We start from the raw sequence: 24,069 nt of genomic DNA, 5'->3' as shown, positions 1-24,069 counted from the left end.
GCTATAGGCGCCGAGCCATCCAGGGGTGATTTTGACCCCAGAGAACACTGGCAATATCTGGAGATGTCTTTTGGTTGTCACAAAGTGGGGTGGGGCGTAGGGTTACTACTGGCATCTAGTGGGTAGAGGCCAAGGATGTTGCTCAACATCCCACAGTGCACAGGACACAAAGAATGATCCAGTCAAAATGTCAATAGTGCTGGGATCAAGCAACCCTGAAATATTCCGGGAGGTGGAAGCAAATGCCCAGAGGGACAAAGGGGAGGGAGCAGAGAGAATCTATCCCTGGGTATCTGACCCTAGGGAAAAGCTGGTGCTTGGGCTGGTTCATTTGATCTCCCTCCCCTCCTGCCCTCCCCACCTGCCCTCCCCACTCTCCTCCTGTTGGACTCCATGTCAGTCTCCTTCCTCGGCCACCATTCTGAAATTCCTCCCATCATGGATCTTGGGGAGTTTACTGGGGATAAATCTGGCTCAGAGGATAATACATAAGAAACATAAGAAACTAATAAATATAGGGAAAAAATGTTCAACAGCAGAAGTACACCAGAAAGGGGAAGAAAACCACGGAGTATCTTGAAGGAAGCTTTTCACCTGGAAGAGATATGGTCATGTGTTTTTTAAACACGTGTCCCTTGTTCTTTTTACATTTTAATACTGAATATAACAGTCTTGGTAGGCTCAAAATATAAATGATTCTGATTTCAGATTTTTTTTAATATCAAAAGAATAGTAACACAGCAACAAAATGCTAAAAGAACAAAGCCTGATATACCAGTAAATCGGAGGAGGGGGAGAAAGTGTTGGAATCACTGCTGGGAACTAAACTCAGAAGGCCACATTCCCAGACTCTTCCTGACCATCCCACAGTTCCACATACCACATACACATTGTCATGTCTATAGGACAGGGCCATTATATTTCCAGTGCTGCCAACCTCAGCTGATGACACATAAAGCTATTTATGCAAACTCTCAGGGTAGATGCATGTAAGCCTTATCCATGTATCTTGTTTATCTTGTCCTTACATGACAGCCCCATCCTAACACAATGGTCTATTAGCAGGTGTTTCATATAGGACTATTGAGTCAATGAATGAATGAAAGAAAAGAGACCTCTGCTTCATTATGCCATAGAAGAAAGCATCAAAGTAGGTAAGAGGACTACAAATATAAATGTTCCCTTTGGTATATATCTCTAATCCAAAAGGTTCATATGATTCAAAAAACAAAGAAGCAAGTGGGATTTTTCTGATATATTCAAGTTCCTAACTTAAGTGCACGTAATAAAACATCTCCAACCCACAAGGGTTGAAACTGTGTTCCTGGCTGCACCAATAAAAATCAGTGAGAAATTATTGACACATCTAAAACTACTCCTGTGCCAAGTGGTATTCCTCTGAAGTCATAGAACTTTTTCTGTGAATTTTGTATTGTTAAAGAAAAAAACTATTCATCCCATTTGTTAAAGACACTAAGGAAGACTTGATTCAAGGGAAGACTTGTGAAGGGTGTGGGGACCCCAGACTGTGGTGGGGTCTTGCAGTGGGGAAAGAGATTAGGTTCATCTTGAACAAGGACCAGTGGGGATTTGTAACCGAAGAACAGGGTGGAGGTCAGTGGATGGAAAATTACTGAGAGGAAACATCAGGGGTGAGAGGGATTTTTGCTACATCAACTCAGACAGAATTCTTGCTGAAGGCAGGCTAGGGTGATAAGATATTGACAGTGGCCAGATACCAAAGGAGGAACACTTTCCATAAACTGACATAGCAAGATTCTTTAAAAAAAAATTTTTAATTAATTAATTTGAGTCAAGTCTCATTCTGTTGCCCAGGCTAGAGTGCAGTGGCATGATCATAGCTCACTGCAGCCCTAAACTCCTGGGCTCAAGAGATCCTCCTGCCTCAGCCTCCTGAGAAATTGGCACTATAGGTGTGTGCCATCACTCTGGACTAATTTTTCATAGAGAAAAGAGTCTATGTTGCCCAGGCTGGTCTCCAACTCCTGAGCTCAAGCAATCCACCCACCTCGGCCTCCCAACAATGCTAGGATTACAGGCGTGAGCCACTGAGGCCTTTTTAGTCTCACTTTTGATCAACATAATTTAAGTATGCTGTGAAAGTTTAACTATAGGTTCCAGTGTGCTGTGAGATAAAAAAGGTTGAAAAACACTGCTGTAGAGTGACGCTAATTCAGTTTTAGTTCTCAAAATGTTTCCATAATTCATAGTCATTCTTAGCTCTGTTGCAAGAAAATACCTTTAATACTCCTTATCTAGGGAAAATCAGAGAATCATGTCCTGAGACACAGGTGGCCAAGCCCTCACAGATGTCAGAATCTCTCAATGTACCGAGGGACAGTGTACATCAGGGAACGTTCTGGATCCTCCACCTTCTGCCTGGACTATCCCTGGGGTCTCTATTAAAGGAAGCTGTGCCAAAGGACTGGCAAGCAAGCCAGGTGTTGAAGGTACTTTCTAAAAGCACTCCCCCCCCACCCCCCCCGCTTCCTTTCTTATTTTGTGACTATGGCTCTTCAGCTTCTATAGTTAGATGAACGCAGATGTTGAAAGACCTGTGGAGCTGCAGGTCCCCCGCACATTGCTGGGTTTGCCACACAGCCTGCTCGGTCTTTTCTTTTGCAACTAGCTCAGAACCGTGTGCTCATGTGATTCCTTACCAAGGTGGATCCAGAACTATCCGCCTTAGAAGAGAGGGAACAAGGATGACCAAATGTCCAGGTTTGCCCAGGATGGAGGGATTTCCTGGGATGTAGGACTTCCAGTACTAAAGTCAAGAAAAGTCCCAGGCAAAGCAAAAGGAGCTGGCCGCCCGCCCGGTGGGGGAGCAACCATCTTTGCCTCATGGGAACCACAGCCTGCAGCTAGAACTCTTCCAGCTGATTCTTGTATAGAAGCCCCAGCCTGTTAAAACCGCTGAGGACGTCAGCAGTCATCTTCCCTCTCCTTTTTGCAGAGAGATGCTCAGACTCAGGTGCGGATATTTGTCCCAGGCCAAGCTGTTCGCTCGTAGCATATCAGGAACCAGAATCTAGGTCACTAGGCTGCCGGTTTAGGGAACTTCCTGCTGCACTACATTTTCCACTCGCTTATCTTCTTTTTTATCACCCCTTTAAAACATAAAATTAGCTCAGCTGGTTTTTCTTTGGGCCACAGAACTCAGTTGTTGGAAGAGTGACGTTTTCTGTTTATATGGGCCACCGCTTCTGCTTGTCTTTGTGATGGGATGGTGAGCGAGGGCTAGGATGGAATCAGGCTGTTGTCAACGGCCTCAGTGGATCCCAGGCTCTGCAGTCACGTGCCAGTTGCTCCTACCTGTTGTTTCTACAGTCCTTTGGAAGTAGTTTTTTTTTTTTTGCAGTTTTTGGCCAGGGCCGGGCTTGAACCCTTCACACCTGGTATATGGGGCTGGCACCCTACTCCTTGAGCCACAGGAGTCACCCTGGAAGTATTTTTTTTAAGAGACAGGGTCTCACTTGTTGCTCAGGCTGGTTTTGAACTCCTGGGCTCAAGTGATCCTCCTGCCTCAGTCTCCAAGTAGCTGGGACTACAGGTACCACCACTACATCCAGCTAGAAAATCTTTTCAATGTGCAACTATTTCTAAATGCTACCCTTGACTGAAGAAGTCACATGCCTAGACAATGTACCTCTTCTCAGGTGGCAGGCAAGGGATTATGTTCCCCCTCTAGGCAGAATTCCTAAAAAATACGTGTAAATCTTGGCTCTTCATAACATACGTTTTCTTTAATGATACAAGTCACAGGAAAAAGTTCTATGCATTCTTTCAAAGGGAAGATTCAAGAAGCTTCTTTCAAAGGGAAGATTCAAGAAGCTTGCTCTAAAAGTTGAAGTTAATGTATAAACCAACTCTAAGCACTTCATAGATACTATCTTTCAGTCCTCCTTACACTCCCGAGAGGCAATATTATCCCCATTTTATACACAGGGAAACTGAGGCACGGAGGGATTAAGCAACCAAAGTTGTTCTTGATTTTTTAACTCTGGTGACAGCGTGTTCGTGAGCATCCTGTTCTTTCAGAAGAGAAAATAGAGCTCAAAGCCTGCGATAAAGCAGACCACTTGAAAGTGGCCTCGGAAAGCAAGGGCAGGAGACAGGAGGAGTATTCCAGGGGACAGGGAGCTAAGTCGATGAGTATTTGTTGTGAAAGGAGGGACCCTACTGACTTCTGGAAGTGGTTTGTTTTTCTTGTTCCTTGGGTGGTTTTGTAGAGGCACGCCTTGCTATGTTGACCAGGCTAGGCTCAAACTCCTGGCCTCAAGTGAACCTCCTACCCTGGCCTCCCCAAGTGCCGGGATTGCGGCATGAGTCACCGCACCTGCAGTTTAGTTCCATGCAGTTTAGACAAAAAGATGTGGTCATGGTCTCAGCCTTAGCTCCCATCTTCACCCGATGTCCTGTTGCAAACACATCATGCACCCTCTGCAGTCTGTGCTGGAACACAGCCCGAGCTTCTGGGAAATTCTGCCACAAAGTACCATCTAGTGATGGTGGTCCCTGCACCCAGCCCTGCCTGACTAGACCCTCTGCATGTGTGCCTCTGCACGTCCAGGCCCCTTGGAGGTAACCAGTGGATTAGGTGGGATTTGAAGAGGAGACCAAACATCTCCGAAGAGGCATGACAGCATTATTCAGCGCAATGGTAAAGCTGGTGAAGTGTTTTTGGCTTCCACCTCTCCTTCACTGCCCCTCTGCCTTTCTAGTACCTTCTACCCTGTTCTCTTGCACTGTGATCCAAACAGTTTCCTTTGACAGAAACCTGGTTGTAGTCCTTCAGATTTCACTGCGACTTTAAGACATATTGCCACCCTCACTGCTATTCATACTTTAAAGCTGAGCTTCACTGGTGGAATATGATTATGAAATTTCTTTGTTCCCCACGGGAGTGAACCGAAGTGTTCTAGGTGCTTCTGCAATCAAAGCACATGAACAACTTTTCTGCAGCCTACATTTCAGTTTGGTCTGCTCCCACAGATGGACACCGAACATGGCTACTTTGACGTGTAAATACACCATGCAACCCTTGATTTTACAGGAAACACCTAGAATTAACAACTTGGATGCCTTATGTGGCACAGCTGTTGTGCTTTGGGGAGCCGTGATTACTAGTAAGTCTTTCAGAAAGAAACACCTTCAAACTGGAGAAGAGCTGCCTTCAGTTAACGCCTGACTTCTCTGTAATTTTGCATTGCTGGGTTATAATCATAAAGTAGCAAACATTTTCGGGTATGGCATCAACACATCACTCCGTCAAAACATCCACAATGAGGACACAAACTGTCAAAGAAAGTTGTCAGCAGGATTTATTGAAATATTTTAGTACAATGTTGGAGGATCTTAAAATCCTATACCTAAATCAGTACAAGCGCTGCAAATAGTACATTCCTGGATCTAGTTGACATCATATTTAACGAAGAAAAGTTGTCATCTATTAGTAGACTAATATAAGTTGGAGGCTAAACAACTTTGGTATATTCTTCTCTCTGGCTTCCCTTTCTAGCTAGATACATGCCAAGCCCAGCCCCCTTCAGTAGACTTCAGCAGGACCGATATATTTGGAAGCCTCAGGTTTCCACATTGGAGCAGCAAGGAACCAGAGAGGTGTGGAACTCCACTGCTCCCAAGGCGGAGTTCATCAGCTTTGTTGAATGGAATCTCCACGTTGTATGGCTGAGTCCAGTGTAATTAGTTCATAAAAGTATTCAGGGCTCGGCGCCTATAGCTCAACCGGCTAAGGCGCCAGCCATGTACACCTAAGGTGGCGGGTTCGAATCCCCAGCCCGGACCCGCCAAACAATGACGGCTGCAACCAAAAAATAGCCAGGCGTTGTGGCGGGCGCCTGTGGTCCCAGCTACTTGGGAGGCGGAGGCAGGAGACTCGCTTGAGCCCAGGAGTTGGAGGTTGCTGTGAGCTGTAATGCCACGGCACTCTACCCAGGGGGACAGCTTGAGGCTCTGTCCCAAAAAAAAAAAAAAAAAAAAAAAAGTATTCAGAAGTATTTTAAAATATAAAAGTAGACCTAAAGACTGACAGAAACCATCAGTTCTTAATTCAGAGGATGCCAATGCAAAGTTCTGTATCTTGTTTTTGTATCTGAAAATCATTATTATAAAACTAGCTCTATACATTCCTGGCCATTAAACATCTTAGATAAAAATCATTACCTTTTACTCAATCAACTGGCTTTAGTCCCGTCCACATGTTTACACTTGCACACTTCTATGCCAAGCTGTCCACTTATGCAACTTTACAAGCACACTTTTATTGCATATACGCATAGAAATCCCGAGAAACACAGACGTCATACAATTATCAAACATAAAAGTTACATGACATCAAAATACACTCTTTACACATCTCAAGTCAACTCTTTCTAGATATAGTCAATCTGTATTGCACCGCTGACTTTACTAAGCTACACTGTCATTCTTTCTCAGAAGCCACTTTAAGGTACAGCAAAATGTTAGTTTCTGCAACAACCAAAACAACATTTTCTAACTTCAACCTCTGCCAGAGTGAAGTTTAAAACCCGAATAACGGCTGTTTAAGTTTGTTAATGACCTACATAGATTCCATTTTTCCCCCTATAGCATTTAGATCAGAGAAATGATTCTCTACCACTTTTAAGATTCAGTAGAAGGGAGAGATTGTTGATTATTCCCAGGCTTTGCCTATGAAGGCAAATCCTCTTCTTCCAGGGCTGATGAATTAAGCTTATTGTCCACCAATGTGCATATAATAAAATCCACAAAGAGCCGATCCTTGATTTCTGCCACAGAGGAAGGATGCTGTAAGGGTCACCTTATGGAGAATGCAATCTTTAGTGAGTCTGCCCTCCATAGACCCTTCTGAGCCACTTTTTAAACATTATCCTACTGGAAAAACTAATGTTTAAATGTACTCCTTTGTCTTTTTTTCAGGGAAAACCCCTATTTTTCATGGAACAGCTTTAGTGCAAGTAATCAGTTGCCAGAGACCTGCTACTTTCGATTAGAAAGGGGAACACTGGATCAAAACTCACAAAATCATGTTTAAGAATGGACTCATGAGAGTCTCCTTTTATTTATGCCAAAAGCAAGATAAAGATTAGAATAGGAAATCTGAGGGGATATAAGGGAGTCTTATTTCAGTGGATATCTAGGACTGAAATGACTGGGAAAAATGTAAAGTAAAAGCTATAGCTAAAAACACGATGTAAAAGAACACAGTAGGAGATGAGGCCCATTCTAAAGAATGGTCCACTGGGATGGACAGCAGGGAGCATTAACGTGACAAGGAGCTCAGAGACTAGATCCCCCCAGATTTCCGAATGACAGCAATTGCTGAACATAAATTTTGGAATTTCAGGTCATGACATTTTGGGTAAGTGACAGTTATAACATGTTGCAGAGTGGTAATTAAAAAAAATGATATAGAATTGCATTGCCTCTGCTATACAGAAAATAAATGTATCTGTGGCCATAGTAAGCTAAATAAAATTTGGTCCAAATTAAGCACAATAACCAAGATGGCTGCCAAAAAGAAAAATTCAAAATTCACGGTATTTAAATTTTCTATCGTTTACTCCAAAGTAAAGGGCTAATTCTATACAGGGTTTTACCCAAATGTCCATAGGCATCATCATTATATTTAATATATTTACACAGAAGGCTTTCATCTGAAGTCACCTTTGGTAACCTCGAAGTAGCAATGAAATTATATGTTTGAAAGCTGTTGCCGCAAAGTACTGGGAGAACAAAGGAAAAGATCACTTGTTAGAACAAGTGAAGATGACAAAAACTTTTTTTCTTTTTTTTTGGCCAGGGCTGGGTTTGAACCTACCACCTCCAGCATATGGGGCTGGCGCCCTACTCCTTGAGCCATTTTTTATTTAAGATAGTTCACTTAAAGACCAAATAACTACCACCTTCCCCAAAACACTGGAAAGAAATGATCTTGAGCTTTAAAAGAGGGAACAATGAATCTGAGAGTATACGAAGACCTGATGCTTTTGCCAGTGATTATCCTGTCATTGCTGAGCCCTAAAGCTAAAAAATCAGACAAACAAAAACAAATCAGAAGTCAGCGTGGGCTTGCTGGACACTTCCCATTCTGGATTTATAGTGGGACATGGCTGAACAGGTAGGACACAGATTCCCCATTGTGCGTCCTTCGGATCGCCTCTGCCAAGATCATGGAAATGTCAATGACCTAAAAGCCAACAAAAAAAAACAGAAGGGAGGAAAAAAGTAAGATATTTAGAGTTCTTTAAAAACTGAAAAGTTGGCTTGACGCCTATAGCTCAGCAGCTAGGGCGCCAGCCACATACACCGGAGCTGACAGATTTGCATCCAGCCCGGGCCTGCCAAACAATGACAACTACAACCAAAAAATAGCTGGGTGTTATGACAGGCACCTATAGTCCCAGCTACTTGGGAGGCTGAGCCAAGAGAATTGCTTAAGCTTACAAGTTTGAGGTTGCTGTGAGCTGTGACGCCACAGCACTCTACCCAGGGCGACAGCTTCAGATGCTGTCTCTAAAAACAAACAAAAAAATCCCCGAAAAATCAGAAAGCTGAGAAGCAATTTCTCCAGCACACAAGATGTATTACTATCAAAACCTCTCAAGCCCCTTTCTTTTGAGGCCAGACAGCCTTGGGGTGTGTCTTCAAATTACAACCTGTTAAACCAAAGCCATAGGAGATCCAGGAAAGGAAATTTTCAGTGCACAGACTCAAAGGCTTTTTTAGAGTATTAACCACAAACAGTTTTTTCCTAGGGACATCTATTGTTTTATAATTAATTTTACTCAATCATTATATGTAAAGTTTTTCTGTTTCTGAAAAAATGGTGACTGTGTCATTTGAGAGCACAACTGTGATCACCTAACTCAGGGATCAGCAAACTACTTTTGTATAAAGAACAGATAGTTAATATAATACAGTCTCTATAAGTTGATCACTCAAGGGTCTGTACCAAAGAGGTCAACATATAGAGGTGGTCACCTAAGGAACTAGGCCTACTATACTGTATGTACATATGGTACATGTCCAATCTATGAAAATTAGGTCAAGTTAAGGAGGTGGTTAACTATGGAGGGTCTACTGGAGTTTTGGCTTCCTCGGCCAGATAGTCTCTATCACAGATTCTCAACTCTGCTACTGTAGCGTAAAAGTAGTCACAGGCCACACATAAATGAATAGGCATGGCTATGCTCCAATAAAACTATAGTCACAAAACCAGATGATGGGCTGGATTTGGTCTGTGAGCTGTAATGTACCAACTCCCAACTTAAGCTACTGCTACTCAGGCATGAGAATATAACTTTCAGCTCTCTGGTGACCTGTGGACATCCAATCAAAAGGAACAGGAAGGAACACTACTTCCCCATTCTCCCCTTTTCTTACTGTGCTAAAATAGACAATATAAAATTTGCCATTTTAACCATTTTTAAGCATATAACTCAGTGACATCAATTACATCCCCAATGTTATGTAATAATCACTATCATCTATTTCCAAAACTTTATCATCCCAAGCAAAAACTGTACCCATTAAATAACTCCCCATCCCCCTACCTCCAAGTCCCTAGTCACTGCCATTCTACTTCACCTGTATGACTTTTCCTATCCTAGTACCTCCTGTAAGTGGAAGCACAATATTCCTTTTTTTGTGTCTGGCTTTTTTCTACTTAGCATAATGTTTTCAACATTCATCCATGCTATAGCATGTGACAGAATTTCCTTCCTTTAAAAGGCTGAGTGAATATATTCCATGGTGGCAACAGACCACACTTTAGTTATCTATCCATTTGTCGATGGACAGTTGGGTGTGTTTACTCTTTGGCTATCTGAAGAGTGCTATTGTGAATATTCATGTCTAAGTTTTTTTGTTTTTGGTTGCCCTAGGCAAGAGTGCCTTGGCCTCAGCCTAGCTCACAGCAACCTCAAACTCCTGGGGTCAAGAGATCCTCTTGTCCCAGCCTCCTGAGTTGCTGGGACTACAGGTGCTTGCCATAATGCCTGGCTAATGTTTCTATTTTTAGTAGAAATGGGGTCTTGCTCTTGCTCAGGCTGGTCTCGAACTCCTGAGCTCAAGGGATCCTCTTGCTTTAGCCTCCCATAGTACTAGGATTATAGGCTGAGCCACCTTACCCGGCCCATGTACAACTTTTTGTTTGAATGTGTTTCCAGATTTGGAGAGTATATACCTAGGGGTGGAATTGTTGAGTCACATGGTAATTCCATCTTTAGCTTTAGTGTAGCCTGTTTCTGACTGTTTTTCTATTGTGATTTTATCCACTAGCTATTTCTAAGTAGGGATCACTGACCTCTGCTGGCCCTGGCCATTCTCAGACATCCAATGTGATTTATATACTGTTGTCATGAGAAGCTGAAACCTTTGCCAGCATCTGCCTTAGCAAGAAGCCACACACACAGAAGACTCTAAGCTACCCTTAGGGATGTCAAGTAGGTGACTCACTGCCTTGTTCTCCCTGCAGCACAGACAGTACCTGAATCTTGGCGCAGTGTTTCATTTTGTCCTCTTGTGGAATTGTGTTTGTGACAACAACAGCCTCAAAAGCAGCATTATTTATTCTAGAAATAGCTGGCCCAGAGAAGATCCCATGAGTAAGGATAGCATAAACTTTGGTGGCTCCAGCTGAGAGTAGCCTATAAAATAGCAGAAGATATAAAATTATAAGTGCCATGAATTCTTGAAATACTCTCCTCTAGTATGCATGGTAAAGGCAAAAGCGTGTTCCCTAAAGGAGAAGGCAAAACTGCGCTCACATATGTTAGCCTAGAATAGGATCTTTAAGATCTATGTTAGCAAAACACTTTGTATCCCATTAAATAAGGGATTTTCAATCTTGGCATTTGAGCCCAGATAATTCTTTGCCATGTGGGCTTTCTTGTTCATTCATTCATTGAATAGTATAATTCAGCAGCATCCCTGGCCCCATAGAAACCCCCATTCCCTCAATCATGACAACTAAAAATGTCTCTAGATGGTACCCAATGTCTCTCTGGGAGTAAAATTGTCCCTGGTGGAGAACCACTGGTTTAAACCAATATAGGCAAATAACATCATTGTGGCACATAACCAATATAAAACTTTATTAATAAGATGTTTTATACTCTTTGTTTCATACTGAGTTTTGGAAACCTAGTGTGCATTTTACATTGGCCACGTTCCAAGATTTCCACAGCCATGCACAGTGGGGTGGCTCCCATAAAGGACAGTGCAACTCCATATCCTCCAGAAACCCATGTGGCCAAGAAACTTGGCATGAGGGCCAAGCAGAAGGAAGCAAGGGCCCAAAGAAGCTCCAAACCCCTTTCCTTCCGTGCTCAGTGTCAAGGAATGCAGCTCCTCTGACCCTTTCTGAAATACTCTGTAAGCGGAACTTGGAAAATTAAAAGCCCATGATTTCCTTTCTACCCAGACATGAATGGTAAAGATAAATAAATGGCTTAGAATCTCCTTCAGTCTAAATTCCACTGCCAAGCAACCAGTGATAATTAGGAAAGACAGGTCCAACTTCTAAAAGTGGGCACATTTCCCTGTCCAAGCAAAGGGTCCCGGCACTTTCCCCACATACTTGTCTGCAGCGTGGCAGATGGTACCACACGTGTCAGCCATGTCGTCCACGAGGATGGCCACACGGCCCTTCACATCGCCCACCAAAACCATCCGATCCACTTCATTCGCCTTCTTCCTCTCTTTGTGGATCAAAGCGAATTCCACGTTCAACCTGTCTGCAATTGACGTGACCCTGGCAAAGACGCAAATGAACATATTCATACGGTCAGTGAAAACAATCTTTTAAATCAATTCTTTAAAATTATATTTCAGGGATGTAGCAAGCAACCATACTCAAGACATTGAAAAAGTCAGGTCTTACTTGCTCAGCCGCACATGGTCTGGGGCAGGCAGTAAGCGACCCCGAGGGAGAAATATGCTAGTTAAGGGCCTTGCATTTGTGGTTGCTGGAAATGAATGTCAGCACGGCCTGGCTAAATTATTGGATAAGAAATTGACATTTAATTTGTTAGTATTTGTGGGTACTTTTTAAAATCACAGGCACCACTTAAAGCATGGTAGTTATAAACTACCACTTGCTTGGTTTGTAGAAAATACAAGGGACAAAAGTCTTGGTTAAACCCCCCATGCAATCTGTAGGCTTGTGAGAATGAGCTTCATTAGACTGGAGGCCTCAGGAGACTCTGGAAGCCTTGAACAGCTCCTCTGCCCAACTAAGGCGAATGCTCAAAAGTCACTGATACAGACGCAGTGGTACACATCAGTCGTTCCAGCTACTCAAGAGGTTGAGGCTGGAGGAGCACTTGAGCCCAGGAGTTTGAATCCAGCCTAAGCAACAAAACTCATTGGCTCAGGAGGGGCTGAGCTGGCAACAGGAAGCGGAGGTGGGCAGGCGGGACTTGTTAGTGAGCTCTAGAAATCTTGGATTGTCTGGTGAAGAATGCATTAATTGATTGACTGATTGAGACAGAGTTTCTCTTTGTCACCCTTGGTAGACTGCTATGGCATCATAGCTCACAACGACCTCAAACGATCCTCCTGCCTTAGCCTTCCAAGTAGCTGGGAGGACTTACCAGTCCCCACCACAAGCCCCGCTAGTTTTTCTGTTTAGTAGAGATGGGATCTGGCTCTTGCTCAGGCTAGTTTCTAACTCCTGAGCTCAAGCGATCCACCTGCCTCAGCCTCCTAGAATACTAGGGTTATAGGCATGAACCATCAAGCTCAGCAAAAGAGTAGATTTAAATGGTGAAAATTATTTAAACAATAATGCTGTAGATAGAATGTGACATTAAGATTTTCCTATTCCTGGACAGGCACAGTGAGTCATGTCTGTAATCCTAGTACTTTGGGAGGATTTCTTGAAGCTAGGAGTTCAAGACCAACATGGGCAACTTAGATCTTGCCTCTATAAAAAATACAAAAATTAGCTGAGTGTGGTAGAGTGTACCTGTAGTCCCAGCTACTCCGGAGGCCAAGGAAGGATTGATCACTTGAGCCCAGCAGTTCACAGCTGCTGTGAGCTATGATCACACCCTGTACTTTAGTCTGAGGTGAGAGTAAGACCTTGTCTCTACCCAAAAAAAGCTGAGTATGGTGACATGTGAATGTAGTCCTAGCTACTTGGGAGGCTGAGCCAAGAGGATCACTTGGGTCTGAGGATTGGAGGAGGCCATGAACTAGACCACAACACTGTACTCCTGTCTGGGCAACAGAGCAAGACCCTGCCTCACCCCTCTATCCTCCCCTAACAAAAGGTTTTCCTATTTCAGTTTTCAAAATAACAATCATCATTATGCAATTTAGATGAAAAAGCATTTGAGGAACTGATATATACACAGCCTATTTAAGATGCAATGCATGGAATATACAACCTCTATACATTATTTTTTAAAGTACTGGTCCTATGTGCTGTGTCATCCCCATATGGTGACCAGGAGTGGAGCTTCCTGTGTGTTCTAATCAAGGACAGAGCGGGCAAATGTCTGGGAGGAATCTACTCCTCCCAGAAGGGAAGGGGACTAGGTGCTCTAGGCTATCTTTCCCTATTTCTGAAGACTTCCAACGTAGCCTATGTATTTTTTTTCAACTGTGGGAAAATATATATGAAATAAAATTTATCTTCTGAACCACTTTGAAGTGTACAGATAAATGACATTAAGTACACGCACAATGATGTACAACTATTACTTGTATCTAGTTCCAGAACATTTCATTATACCAAAAGGAAACCCCCTACACCCACTAAACAGTCCCTCCCCCGTCTCCCCTCTCTCCATGCCCTGCCAAGCACTGATCTACTTTTTGTCTCTATGCATTTGCCTTTTTTGGACTTTTCACATCAATGGAATCATACAATAAGTGACCCTTTTTGTCTGGCTTCTTGCACTTAGCCTAAAGTTTTTAAGGTTCCTCCATGTTGCCGCATGTATCCGTACTTCATTCTTTTCAAGGCTGAGTAACATCCTGTTGATGGACACATAGGTTGTTTCTACCTTTTGGTTATGGTGAACAGTGCTGCTGTCAACACTGGCACGCAAATATCTGTTTGAGTTGCTGTCTTGAAGACTTTTTTTTTTTTTTTTGAGACAGAGCTTCAAGCTATCCCCGTGGGTAGAGTGCCATGGCTTCACAGCTCACAGCAACCTCCAACTCCTGGGCTCAAGCGAGTCTCCTGCCTCCGCCTCCCAAGTAGCTGGGACCACAGGCGCCCACCACAACGCCTGGCTATTTTTTGGTTGCAGCCGTCCTTGTTGTTTGGCGGGTCGGGGCTGGATTCAAACCCGTCACCTTAGGTGTATGTGGCTGGCGCCTTAGCCACTTGAGCCACAGGCGCCGAGCCCTGTCTTGAAGACTTTTGGGCATGCTCCTCAGAGTGGAATTCCTGGGTCGTACAGTAACTCTGTGTGTAACTTATTCAGCTAATATTTTAACAGCTTCAGCTACCCTCTTTTGAAGTCTCAATGTTCTTTTTCTCCATTAGAATTAGCAAAGACATTTGCTATCTCAAGTAAGAGACATATGTGAAAATGTGACCTAAGGGAAAGCCAACTTTATTGCAAACAGACAGAGCTCTGCTTCCAGATGATATTTCTTTGAGTTCTTTGGTGCTCTGGCAGACTAGGCAGCCTCATCATCCTTCACCGGAGACAAACTACATTGCTAGATTACACTATGAGGGAGCTGTCTCTACAAACATATCACCAAGGTGGAATGACAGCAGGAATCGTCAGAGGCAGAGGATGTAGAATAGGGTTGTCCTGAGAAGCTGATATGCAACAGAGTGCTTGCTCTGTGGGTTTCTGAGGAGCCCTGAATGAGTTCAAGCTTCTATTTTGCTGGTAGAGACATGGGGGATGAAAAAGCAAGCCTAGGGCCCAGCTGACACAGGGAAAGCAAAGGTTCTTCCTTCAGAGCAACAAGGAATGAAATAAACCTGCTGCCCACATGGGAGCAGGATGGCTGCTTACCTGTCTCAAACTCGATGCTGAGTGGAAGGGGTTAGTTCTCTCTCGAGAGTTCAAAACCACATCTTGGCTCTCCTGAGGGTTGTTCGTCCAAATTCCTATTACGTGTGTGATGAAAACCCTCAAGTGGAGAGTTTAATTTATAAGGGATACTTTGGATTAGCACTCCAACGTAGCTGGCAATGACAAATGCAAATCCTCTTGGAAAGATTATAATGATCAAATTCTAATGAAGTTGAGGATTTCACAGAAGACAGTCACAAGGCTCCAAGGCACCAGAAGTGACAGCCACCAGAAACAATGTAACCAAATCATAATGGCAAAGACATGCTGGAATGAGCTAAAAAGGAGCCTAAAGTGATTGAAAATGCCTGAAAAGAGAATAGTACATTTAGAAGACAGAGATCAAGACACTGTCCAGGATCCAGCCCAGGAAACAGAAGAGAAAGGCACTAATCCTCCGATTTAGTAAGCCCCACAAATGAATCCCCAAGCAATAGAAATAAACTGTAGAAGACCAAGAAGTCTTAAGAGAGGCAAAGGACAAAGACACTAAGACGTATTTCCTAGAAAGGAATAGCGATCAGACTGATGGCCAACTCCTCCAGCAGAAGCCAAAAGGTAGTAGAATAATATCAACAATGTGATATGAGAAAATAAATGCCAGGAGGGCAAAATAAAGATATTTTCAGCCAAAGTATACAACCAGAGATTTAATTTCTAACATACAACTTAAGGAAAGGAAAATGCAACTTAAATAAAAGGAAAATGATAGCAGATATATTGAGATATGGGAGGAGGAGAAGGTGAACGATGATATTGGCTAATATGTGGAAAAATCTGAAAAACCTGTTGATTGTATAAAACCATAATACTAATGATAATGTCTGGTTTGTGGAGGAAAAAAAGTATACTTGGCCATGGTTTTAAAGCACACAATAATAAATCCAAATATGTCATTAATCAGGATAACAGGAAAGGGAGTAAACTTAAAGACAGGGAAGAAAACAAGACACCGATTTCAGATGTCCAAATGTCCTTGGAAGCAAAGAGAAGCGTTACTCTGATGACAGCCATGTTTCTCCTACTCTTAAATAAAAAAAAATCATCCTTTAGGTGGAATAAAAACCACGGTCGCCCTAGTAGATACCCTTCATTTCCAAAGCTGTCTAGCTATCAACTTTCCTTATGTAAGGATTTAATTGGGAAAAAATTAATTTGAAGGCTGATCAAAGTTTGCCCCATAATCATCTTAAAACATATACAGTACTACTATTTACATGCCAATTTCATAAAAAGATAAGCTATTTAAACGCCAAGTAAAGAAAGCTAATTTCACAAATGGTACTGACATATCACACTGAAATCTTAGGCAGAAAAAGCTAGAACAAAATGAGATATATATGTATGGATATACACAGTTTGGTTTTTTCTTTCTTTTTTTTTCCTTAATCAGGCCCAGGTGAGGTTCAAACTCACCACCCCTGGTCTGCAGGGCCAGCGCCCTAACCACTGAGCTACAGTGCCCAGATCATAAAGTTTGATTTTAATTTCTTATAGCACATTAGATTCTTTTTTCTTTTTCTTTTTTGAGACAGAATTTCAAGCTGTTGCCCTGGGTAGAGTGCTCACAGCACTGTAGAGTGGCATCACAGCTCACAGCGACCTCAAACTCTTGGGCTTAAGCAATTTTCTTGCCTCAGCCTCCCAAGTAGCTGGGACTACGGGTGCCCGCCACTATGCCTGGCTATTTTTTTTGTTGTGGTTGCCATTGTTGTTTTAGCTGGTCCAACTGGGTTTGAACCCACCAGCCTTGGTGTATGTGGCTGGCGCCCTACCCCGTGAGCTATGGGCACCACTGAGATTCATTTTTCTTTGTGCGTGCTGTGCGTGTAGGTACTCTCTTAGAAGGGACAGATACGCAATATACCAATTATTCATAGTGGTATCGCTGAGAGAGAGAAAAAATAGTTAAAATTTTCTTCTTCCTGACTTGGCCCCCATAGCACAGTGGTTACAGCACTGGCCATATACATTCAGGCTGGCGGGTTCGAACCTGGCCTGGGTCAGCTGAGTAACAATGACAACTGCAACAACAACAACAACAACAACAACAAATAGCCAGGCATTGTGGTGGGTGCCTGTAGTCCCAGCTACTGGGGAGGCTGAGGCAAGAGAATTGCTAAAGCCCAAGAGTTTGAGGTTGCTGTGAACTGTGACGCCACAGCACTCTACTGAGGTTGACATAGTGAGACGCTGTCTCAAAAAATTTTTTTTTTCTTCTAACTTTCCAAATTTTCTATAGAGCATTTCCATAGATCATACAATCGGGAAAAAAAGATAAGTCTGAATTATGCAGTCTCAGCCGCTGCCCATTCTACTTTTAGGTTGGTATTTGCTATCCCAGTAGTGGTAGGTATGTTTCCCTCTCGACTTCGTTTTTAATTAGCAGTCAACTCAATCAAGCTTCAAAGACAACCCAAGAGTGACCTCCTGTGGTGATATTAAGTTTTACCTGGAATGACTGAGGCCTTGAAACTTTTTTTTTAAAGCAAGAAGCTCTAATTTGTCAAGAGGTATTTATAGTGTTTTCTTTGACAAAATACGACTCTTCACACCAAGCAAAGAAGCTGCAGATGACACCGTCAAGTGCACGTACTGTGTATTATTACCTGCAGGCTGTTCTGAGATGGATTGTCAGTTGGGGAACACCCCACCCTAGAATGCCAGGATAATGATACAGAGCAGAAATGCTGGGAAAAACTCAAGGTGGCAAAAATTCCACAATGTACACTTGCCCCCCCCCCCAAAAGCTTGACTTTCCTGGTAGAGGAAGAAGTGGGCTGAGTGAGGCCTACTTTGCAGGGGGTCTGAACAAACCATCTCCGGCCTGGCCATTCACTCTGGTTAGTCTATTCTGCATTTTTTAAAAGTGGGAGCCGGCAAACAGCTGTCTATTTGGAACTGGGAACTCAGTATATAATCAGAGATGTCATTTCAAATCAATAGGAAAGAAGTCAATTATGTGAGAAATAGTTCTGGAACAACACGACGGGGGGAGGGGAGTGGATTCTTATTTCAGTCTTTACTACAAAGTAAATTTCAGATAGAAGAAAAATTAGAACACCGAGAAAGAAAAAGGCAACCATAAAAAGCACGGGAGAAGCATTTTAAGAGAAGGTTGAATCCTTCATAAGCCCAGAAGCCATAATGTGAAAAGACAAGTAGGACTATGTAAGAAGGTTTTAAAAGTTCTGCAGAGAATAAAAATATAAAAAAAGGAAAGGAAGGAAACACCTGGAGAAATACTTGCAACATACCCAAGAAACAAAGCTGTGCTCTCGGGACTACGCAGAACTCTTGACAACGCAGAGGAAAGGCCTGCAGCCCACAGAACAACAGGCGAAAAGGATGAACGGACCTCTTTCAGGCAATCAGCGCTCCAAAAGGGCACTGCAGCCGCCTGAAGTCACAGGGAGCGATCCCCGCAGATCACTCACCTGGTTTATAAAGTCAAACTGCCTGACAACCCACTGGGTGAGTGAGACTGTGGACAAAGTCACTGGCATCTGGACCTGATGGAACATCAACTGGGATATCGTTTTGGAAAAACCACATTTTGTCACTGCCCATCAAAACTAAAATGGCTTGTGCTCTTTTAGTTGGCAATGCTACTTCTGGGAACGGATCCTACCTGCATGTGTATACAAGAGGTCAAAGCAAGTATGCTGCTGGAGAGCTGTGTTTAGTAGTGCAAACCACAATATGCACGGTGGGTACCAGCACTGTTATTAACAGGAATTACAATACATGCACACAAGAGGACATCACTGAACATTTATAAAAAAAAAAAACCATAAAGCAACTCCATTGCACAGCCAGGGAATCATTGTTGACACAGACCAAATAAGTTTTTTTTTTCCTTTTTAACCTACTAAATCCCTCAAGTAACTAAGTTTTTGATAAAGGATGGACAGCACATTACCATTTGTGCAAAATAAAAATGGGGATGTGTGTTAAATAACATAATTCTGATACTGGAAAGAACAGTGGTGTCTAAAGAAGCAAATTGGGGACAGTTCCCTTTTGTGCTGCTTGAATTTCTGCTAAGGGCATGTATGGTATTTTTAGACCATGTATATAAAAGTGGGTTTGGTCTAGGAAAACACCTTACAAGTTGGTGGAGTCTATTATTTGGGGGCTGATTAGCTGCCAAAGTAACATTTTCTAGTTAAGAAAGGAAACATGCCAGACACGAAGGCCACGTATGATGGATTGATAGAGAGTCTCAAAAAGGCAGTTCTGTAGGGACAGAAGGTAGATTTGTGGCTGCCTGGGGACGGGGCAGGGGAAGTAATGAGGAGTGACTGCTCATGGGTACAGGGTTTCTTTTGGGGGTGATGAAAATGTTCTGGAATTAAATACTGGTGATGGTTGCACAAACCTGTGAATATAGTAGAACCTCTCTGTAAGTTGACCACCAAAGGGACTGTGCCAAACGGCTCAACCTATACAGGTGGCCAACATGCGACCTACTGCACTGATACATACACGTGGTGCATGTCAGGTCTATGAAAATTATGTCAACTTAAGGAGGTGGTCAGTGTAGGGAGGCAGTCAACTGTGGAGGTTCTACTGTATATAAACCACCACTGAGCTCAGTGATTTAAATGGGTGAATTTTAGGGATCTGCATTACAGCTCAACAAAGCTATCACTACAAACTTCTTACCCCTTGGCCCACCTCTAACCTTCCACTGGGCCACTGCACTTGCCATATTTGAATGTAGATTCCACCATATGACGTACGGAAGTTCCCAAATAAAATGTAGGCATTACTAATAGAAATGACTCCAAAATGTTGCTCACATTTTTAAGCAGACAACACTCAGTGTGATGAAATCACAATGCCCCGGCCAAGGGCACTCTTGTCACCACCACGCACTTTAGGGTAAGTACTGGGCTATGTGACACAGCGATGCTCTCCACCCCATCGCTACCCATCTGGAGTCCTTACAACTTTCCTGCTCCTGTCTTTTATTCATTTGCGTCTCCCTATAGTCCACGGCCCTGTCCTACTGTTACCAGAGGCCCACCTCCAGCTGTATGGCCCGTTCTTCCCCGTCCTCTATCCCAAGCAGCCACTGGATGGCAGCTTAGAGCAGAATGGCTAGGACCCTTCAGAGAATTGGGACCCGCACTTCCCCGAATGGGCATTTGGACCACTTTCTGGGCTACTCCTAAGCTTCCATGTTTGATTCAGGTTGTTGGCTGGGCTTTAGGCAGATGAGGGCTAAATGAGGGAAAGCTTTTGATTTTCAAGTCATCCTAAAGCCTGATGGACGCTTGTCACACTCATCACATGTGCATTCGTGCACATTTTTGAGCTCCTTTCCTTTCTTGCTGGGCTAGAGTGTAGAGGCCTCTCCTACTTCTCCCTTCCATGGCAATAAAACTCTAGTCCCCCTCTGTTCCTTCCCAGATACCATCTGCAAAGCTCTACAAGGTCAGTGAGGCAGTAAGCCTCAGCTTGCAGCAAACACCGAGGATCAGATCAGTATCCTCTTACTGGTGTCAGCCCTGCTCCTGAACGCCACATGCCCTGACTGCTCGTCCAGGCCTGGACCTATTTCCCAGGAGTGTTAGACAGGCTGCCCAGCACGTCTGCCCTGAGTGTGCCACCACCACTGTGCTGTTACTACCAGGTCGGTTCTAATCTTTTTCGCCCTAGTTTCCTTTTAAACTTGCTGATTTCCTAGTCTAGCACTAGGTATTATTATCTATTATCCCACGGTATTGGCGGCCGCCCTGCTGTATGTACACGCTGGTTCTGGGTGGACCGTGCCCTCTTGGTTTTCTACTGTTGGTCATCAGATACCAGGTCATGCTCTGCAGGGGCTCTGCAGCCTGGGGCCAGTTTTCATGTTAATTTTCTAGCCAAGGGACCACTACCTCAGAGGGAGAATGCATCTGTTCCGCTGCTGGCTGGAGGCCTGCCTTTCAGCTCCCTTCATGAGGTCCCCCACGTGGGCATTACACCCCAAGCCAGCAGACTCTTCTGCTGGGCCACCAGGGGACGGCCTTCAGCCCCTTCTTCATTGCTTGGCCTCAGATCTCTCCATTTCCTGGTATTCTAAGCACAGAGATTTCCTTTTTAAAAATCTTATTCTATTTTGGCTACCATTTCCAAGTGTTTGTAGTAGGAAGGCCTAGCTCAGTCAACCATGCTGTTAATTAAAAGGCCTGTACAGTTTGGCTCATTGCTTTTATAACCGGAAAACATTAACTTAAAAAAAGCCCGTAAAATATGTCTATTCTTTGCTAAAAATAAAAAATTATATACATATGGTGTGTATCTTTTTTTCTTTCTTGAAGGATTAAATGTTAACAAGGATGACAAGTTTCTACTCTGGAAGGGAGGCCTCTAACTCTTCTTACTTGCTCGTTAGCAAAATCAAAGTGGTAAGTCCTTGAAAGCACGCTTCCTTATCTAATGCCCAGGGAAAAGAAAAACCAAGCGGCACACAGAGGAATCTGCACAGAGCAGCGGTGTGATACCTTTTGGCTCCGCCAGCATCAGGTGACACGATGATACAGTTCCTCCACTCTGCGATATTTTCCCGAATCCACTGCAGGACGGCTGGCTCTGCGTACAAATTATCCACAGGAATATCGAAGAATCCCTAAGGGACACGTGAGTGTCATGGTACAAGGTTTTATTTTTATTATTTTTTTTCTTTTTAAAATGATACTCACCAGGGTGTATGCTTTAAAAATCAATAATTACCACTGCATTAAAGAACGTTTGAATTTTTGATTCCAAAGAAGCCATTGTAACAGACTCCCTTTTGTTAATTTTAATAGAATTAAATCAAAGACGGATAAGTTGTGGGGGCATATTTCAGTCCAAACCATCTCTTGGGGCATGTTCTATTATCTCATGATGGCCTATATTCTGAGGAATAGGGCAGCGAAGGAAAGGTTTGTTGTTCCTTAAGCACCGATTACAAACCCAGTACAGTAGCACCTCTATACTGGATCACCTCTGGACACGGACCACCTCCTTAAGTTGACCTAATTTTCATAGACCAGACATGCATCACATGTACGTTTCAGTGCAGGAGGCCTAGTTCCTTATGCTGACCAATTCTGTATGTTCACCAGTTTGCTACAGTCTCTCAGGTGGCCAACTCTCAGAGGGTCTACTGTACTTCACGTTCATTACTTATCACAAAGTGGGCCTGGTAGAATTTGGCCTGTTTCAGAGACAAAGGAACTAAGTTATGAAGAGGATGAAAAATGTATATCATGACTCTGCCATTCTAATTCTTTTCCAGAAGTTGAGATAAAATTACATACTGTTTACTACCAAGAAGCCATTCTGACTTCTTCAAGACTGGAAGCCAAGTGGTGGTAGAGACAGGAGGTATTCATTGTTACTTCCAAGTTCAGTAAAGACAAGAAGTCAAGAGGAGCCACGGACAAACTCAAACACAAGTGATGGTACCTTCTTCTAAAATTATTTCACAGAACAGAGTTAAGACTTAACCATCTGCAGACAGAAGAGGCTGACACCTGTATCTGAGACGCATGCAGGTCCATGGTGATGATGTGATCCGCCCCAGCCACCGAGAGCATATTGGCCACAAGTTTTGCAGAAATCGGAGCACGACTCTGAAAAATACAGACACAGAATAGGGAAAGATGGATACTGTTAGATTCCTTCCATGAAGATGTACACGAGCTAGATAAATCACAGGTGGAATCAACGAAGCCTAAGGAAGAGACTTCCTCCCGCCGCAACAACAAAGGTACTTTCATTCCATTTTATTCGGCGAACATTTTGCTGTTTCTATTGCAAAACAATGTACTTGACACTAAGTATACAGAACAATACCAAAGAACCAGACATTTGTATGTGACATCATAATTTGTATAATTAAAATCAGAAGAAATGTGTAGAAATCAAAGGTACTGGCAGAGAGATGATAGCAGAAAAGACATAAAGAGGATGGTTGTGAAAAGTCCCTCTGAGGAAACTGCTTTCAAGGTGAGGCTAGCAAAGGGCGGGAGAAGAGCGTTCTAGAAGGATGGAGGCATGAGATCCCCAAGATTGAGCTCAAAGAAATCTATTAAAGAAGAATTCATACACTGACCTTTGGAAGGTAGTGCAGTCAGAAATTAAACAAAAAGCAGGCTGGGCCAGGTGCAATGGCTCACACCTATTATCCCAGCATTTTGGGAGGTGGACGAGGTGGGAGGGTCACTTAGGCCAGGAGTTCAAGACTAGCCCGGGTGACAGAGCAAGCCCCACCATCTCTACAAAAAAATAGAAAAATTCGGTGGGCAGAGTGGCATGAGCCTGTGGTATCAGCTATTCAGGAGGCTGAGGCAGGAGGATCATTTGAGCCCAGGAGTCTGAGGGTGTAGTGAGTTATGCCTGGGCCACACCTAGGGCAACAGAGACTCTGTCTCAAAAACAAACAAAACCACCAGGTTGAAGAAAAGATACTTTAAGGGGACTGATAATTTAACATGTAGAAGCACTGTCATTTCCTGATACTAGAGCCTTCTAAATATTTCCCAAATTCTCTATAGCTTTAGGTCCCACGTCACATAGTATAGATAATAAAACAGGTCCATATCAAAGAAATCCAAGGGACTACACACCTATGATTACACCTAGGTAGATTTCAGCATTTTGCTATAAATAACAAATAGCCACAAAAAAGGAAATACAAAGGTTAAAAAAAGATTCCATTCAAAATATCAACAAATAGGCTTGGTGCCTGTGGCTCAAGTGGCTAAGGCGCCAGCCACATACACCTGAGCTGGCAGGTTCAAATCCAGCCCGGACCCGCCAAACAACAGTGACGGCTGCAACCAAAAAATAGCCAGGTGTTGTGATGGGCGTCTGTAATCCCAGCTACTTGGGAGGCAGAGGCAGGAGACTTGCTTGAGCCCAGGAGTTGGAGGTTGCTGTGAGCTGTGATGCCATAGCACTCTACCCAGGGGGACAGCTTGAGGCTCTGTCTCAA

General features: G+C 43.4%; 1 protein-coding gene across 3 annotated transcripts in view; it reads right to left on the bottom strand.

The window, feature by feature from the left end:
* Nucleotides 1–7,874: 7,874 nt before the first annotated feature.
* Nucleotides 7,875–24,069, bottom strand: part of PRPS2 (phosphoribosyl pyrophosphate synthetase 2) — a 33,115-nt gene continuing 16,920 nt past the window's right edge. For all 3 annotated transcript variants that reach the window (XM_023515057.1, XM_012807175.2, XM_023515058.1), the window contains exons 3-7: nucleotides 22,607–22,705; nucleotides 21,590–21,714; nucleotides 11,627–11,800; nucleotides 10,535–10,694; nucleotides 7,875–8,233 (exon numbers count right to left, since the gene is read on the bottom strand). In XM_023515057.1, coding sequence (XP_023370825.1) covers nucleotides 8,141–8,233; nucleotides 10,535–10,694; nucleotides 11,627–11,800; nucleotides 21,590–21,714; nucleotides 22,607–22,705 — 651 coding nt within the window. In that variant the 3' untranslated portion in view covers nucleotides 7,875–8,140. The remainder of the gene's footprint in view (nucleotides 8,234–10,534; nucleotides 10,695–11,626; nucleotides 11,801–21,589; nucleotides 21,715–22,606; nucleotides 22,706–24,069) is intronic.

This window comes from Otolemur garnettii, unplaced genomic scaffold (assembly GCF_000181295.1).
Source record: "Otolemur garnettii isolate 467f Iridium unplaced genomic scaffold, OtoGar3 scaffold00065, whole genome shotgun sequence".
Taxonomy (NCBI): Eukaryota; Metazoa; Chordata; class Mammalia; order Primates; family Galagidae; genus Otolemur; species Otolemur garnettii.
Note: the sequence above shows the minus strand (reverse complement) of the source record. Positions and strands in the feature narration are given on the sequence as shown.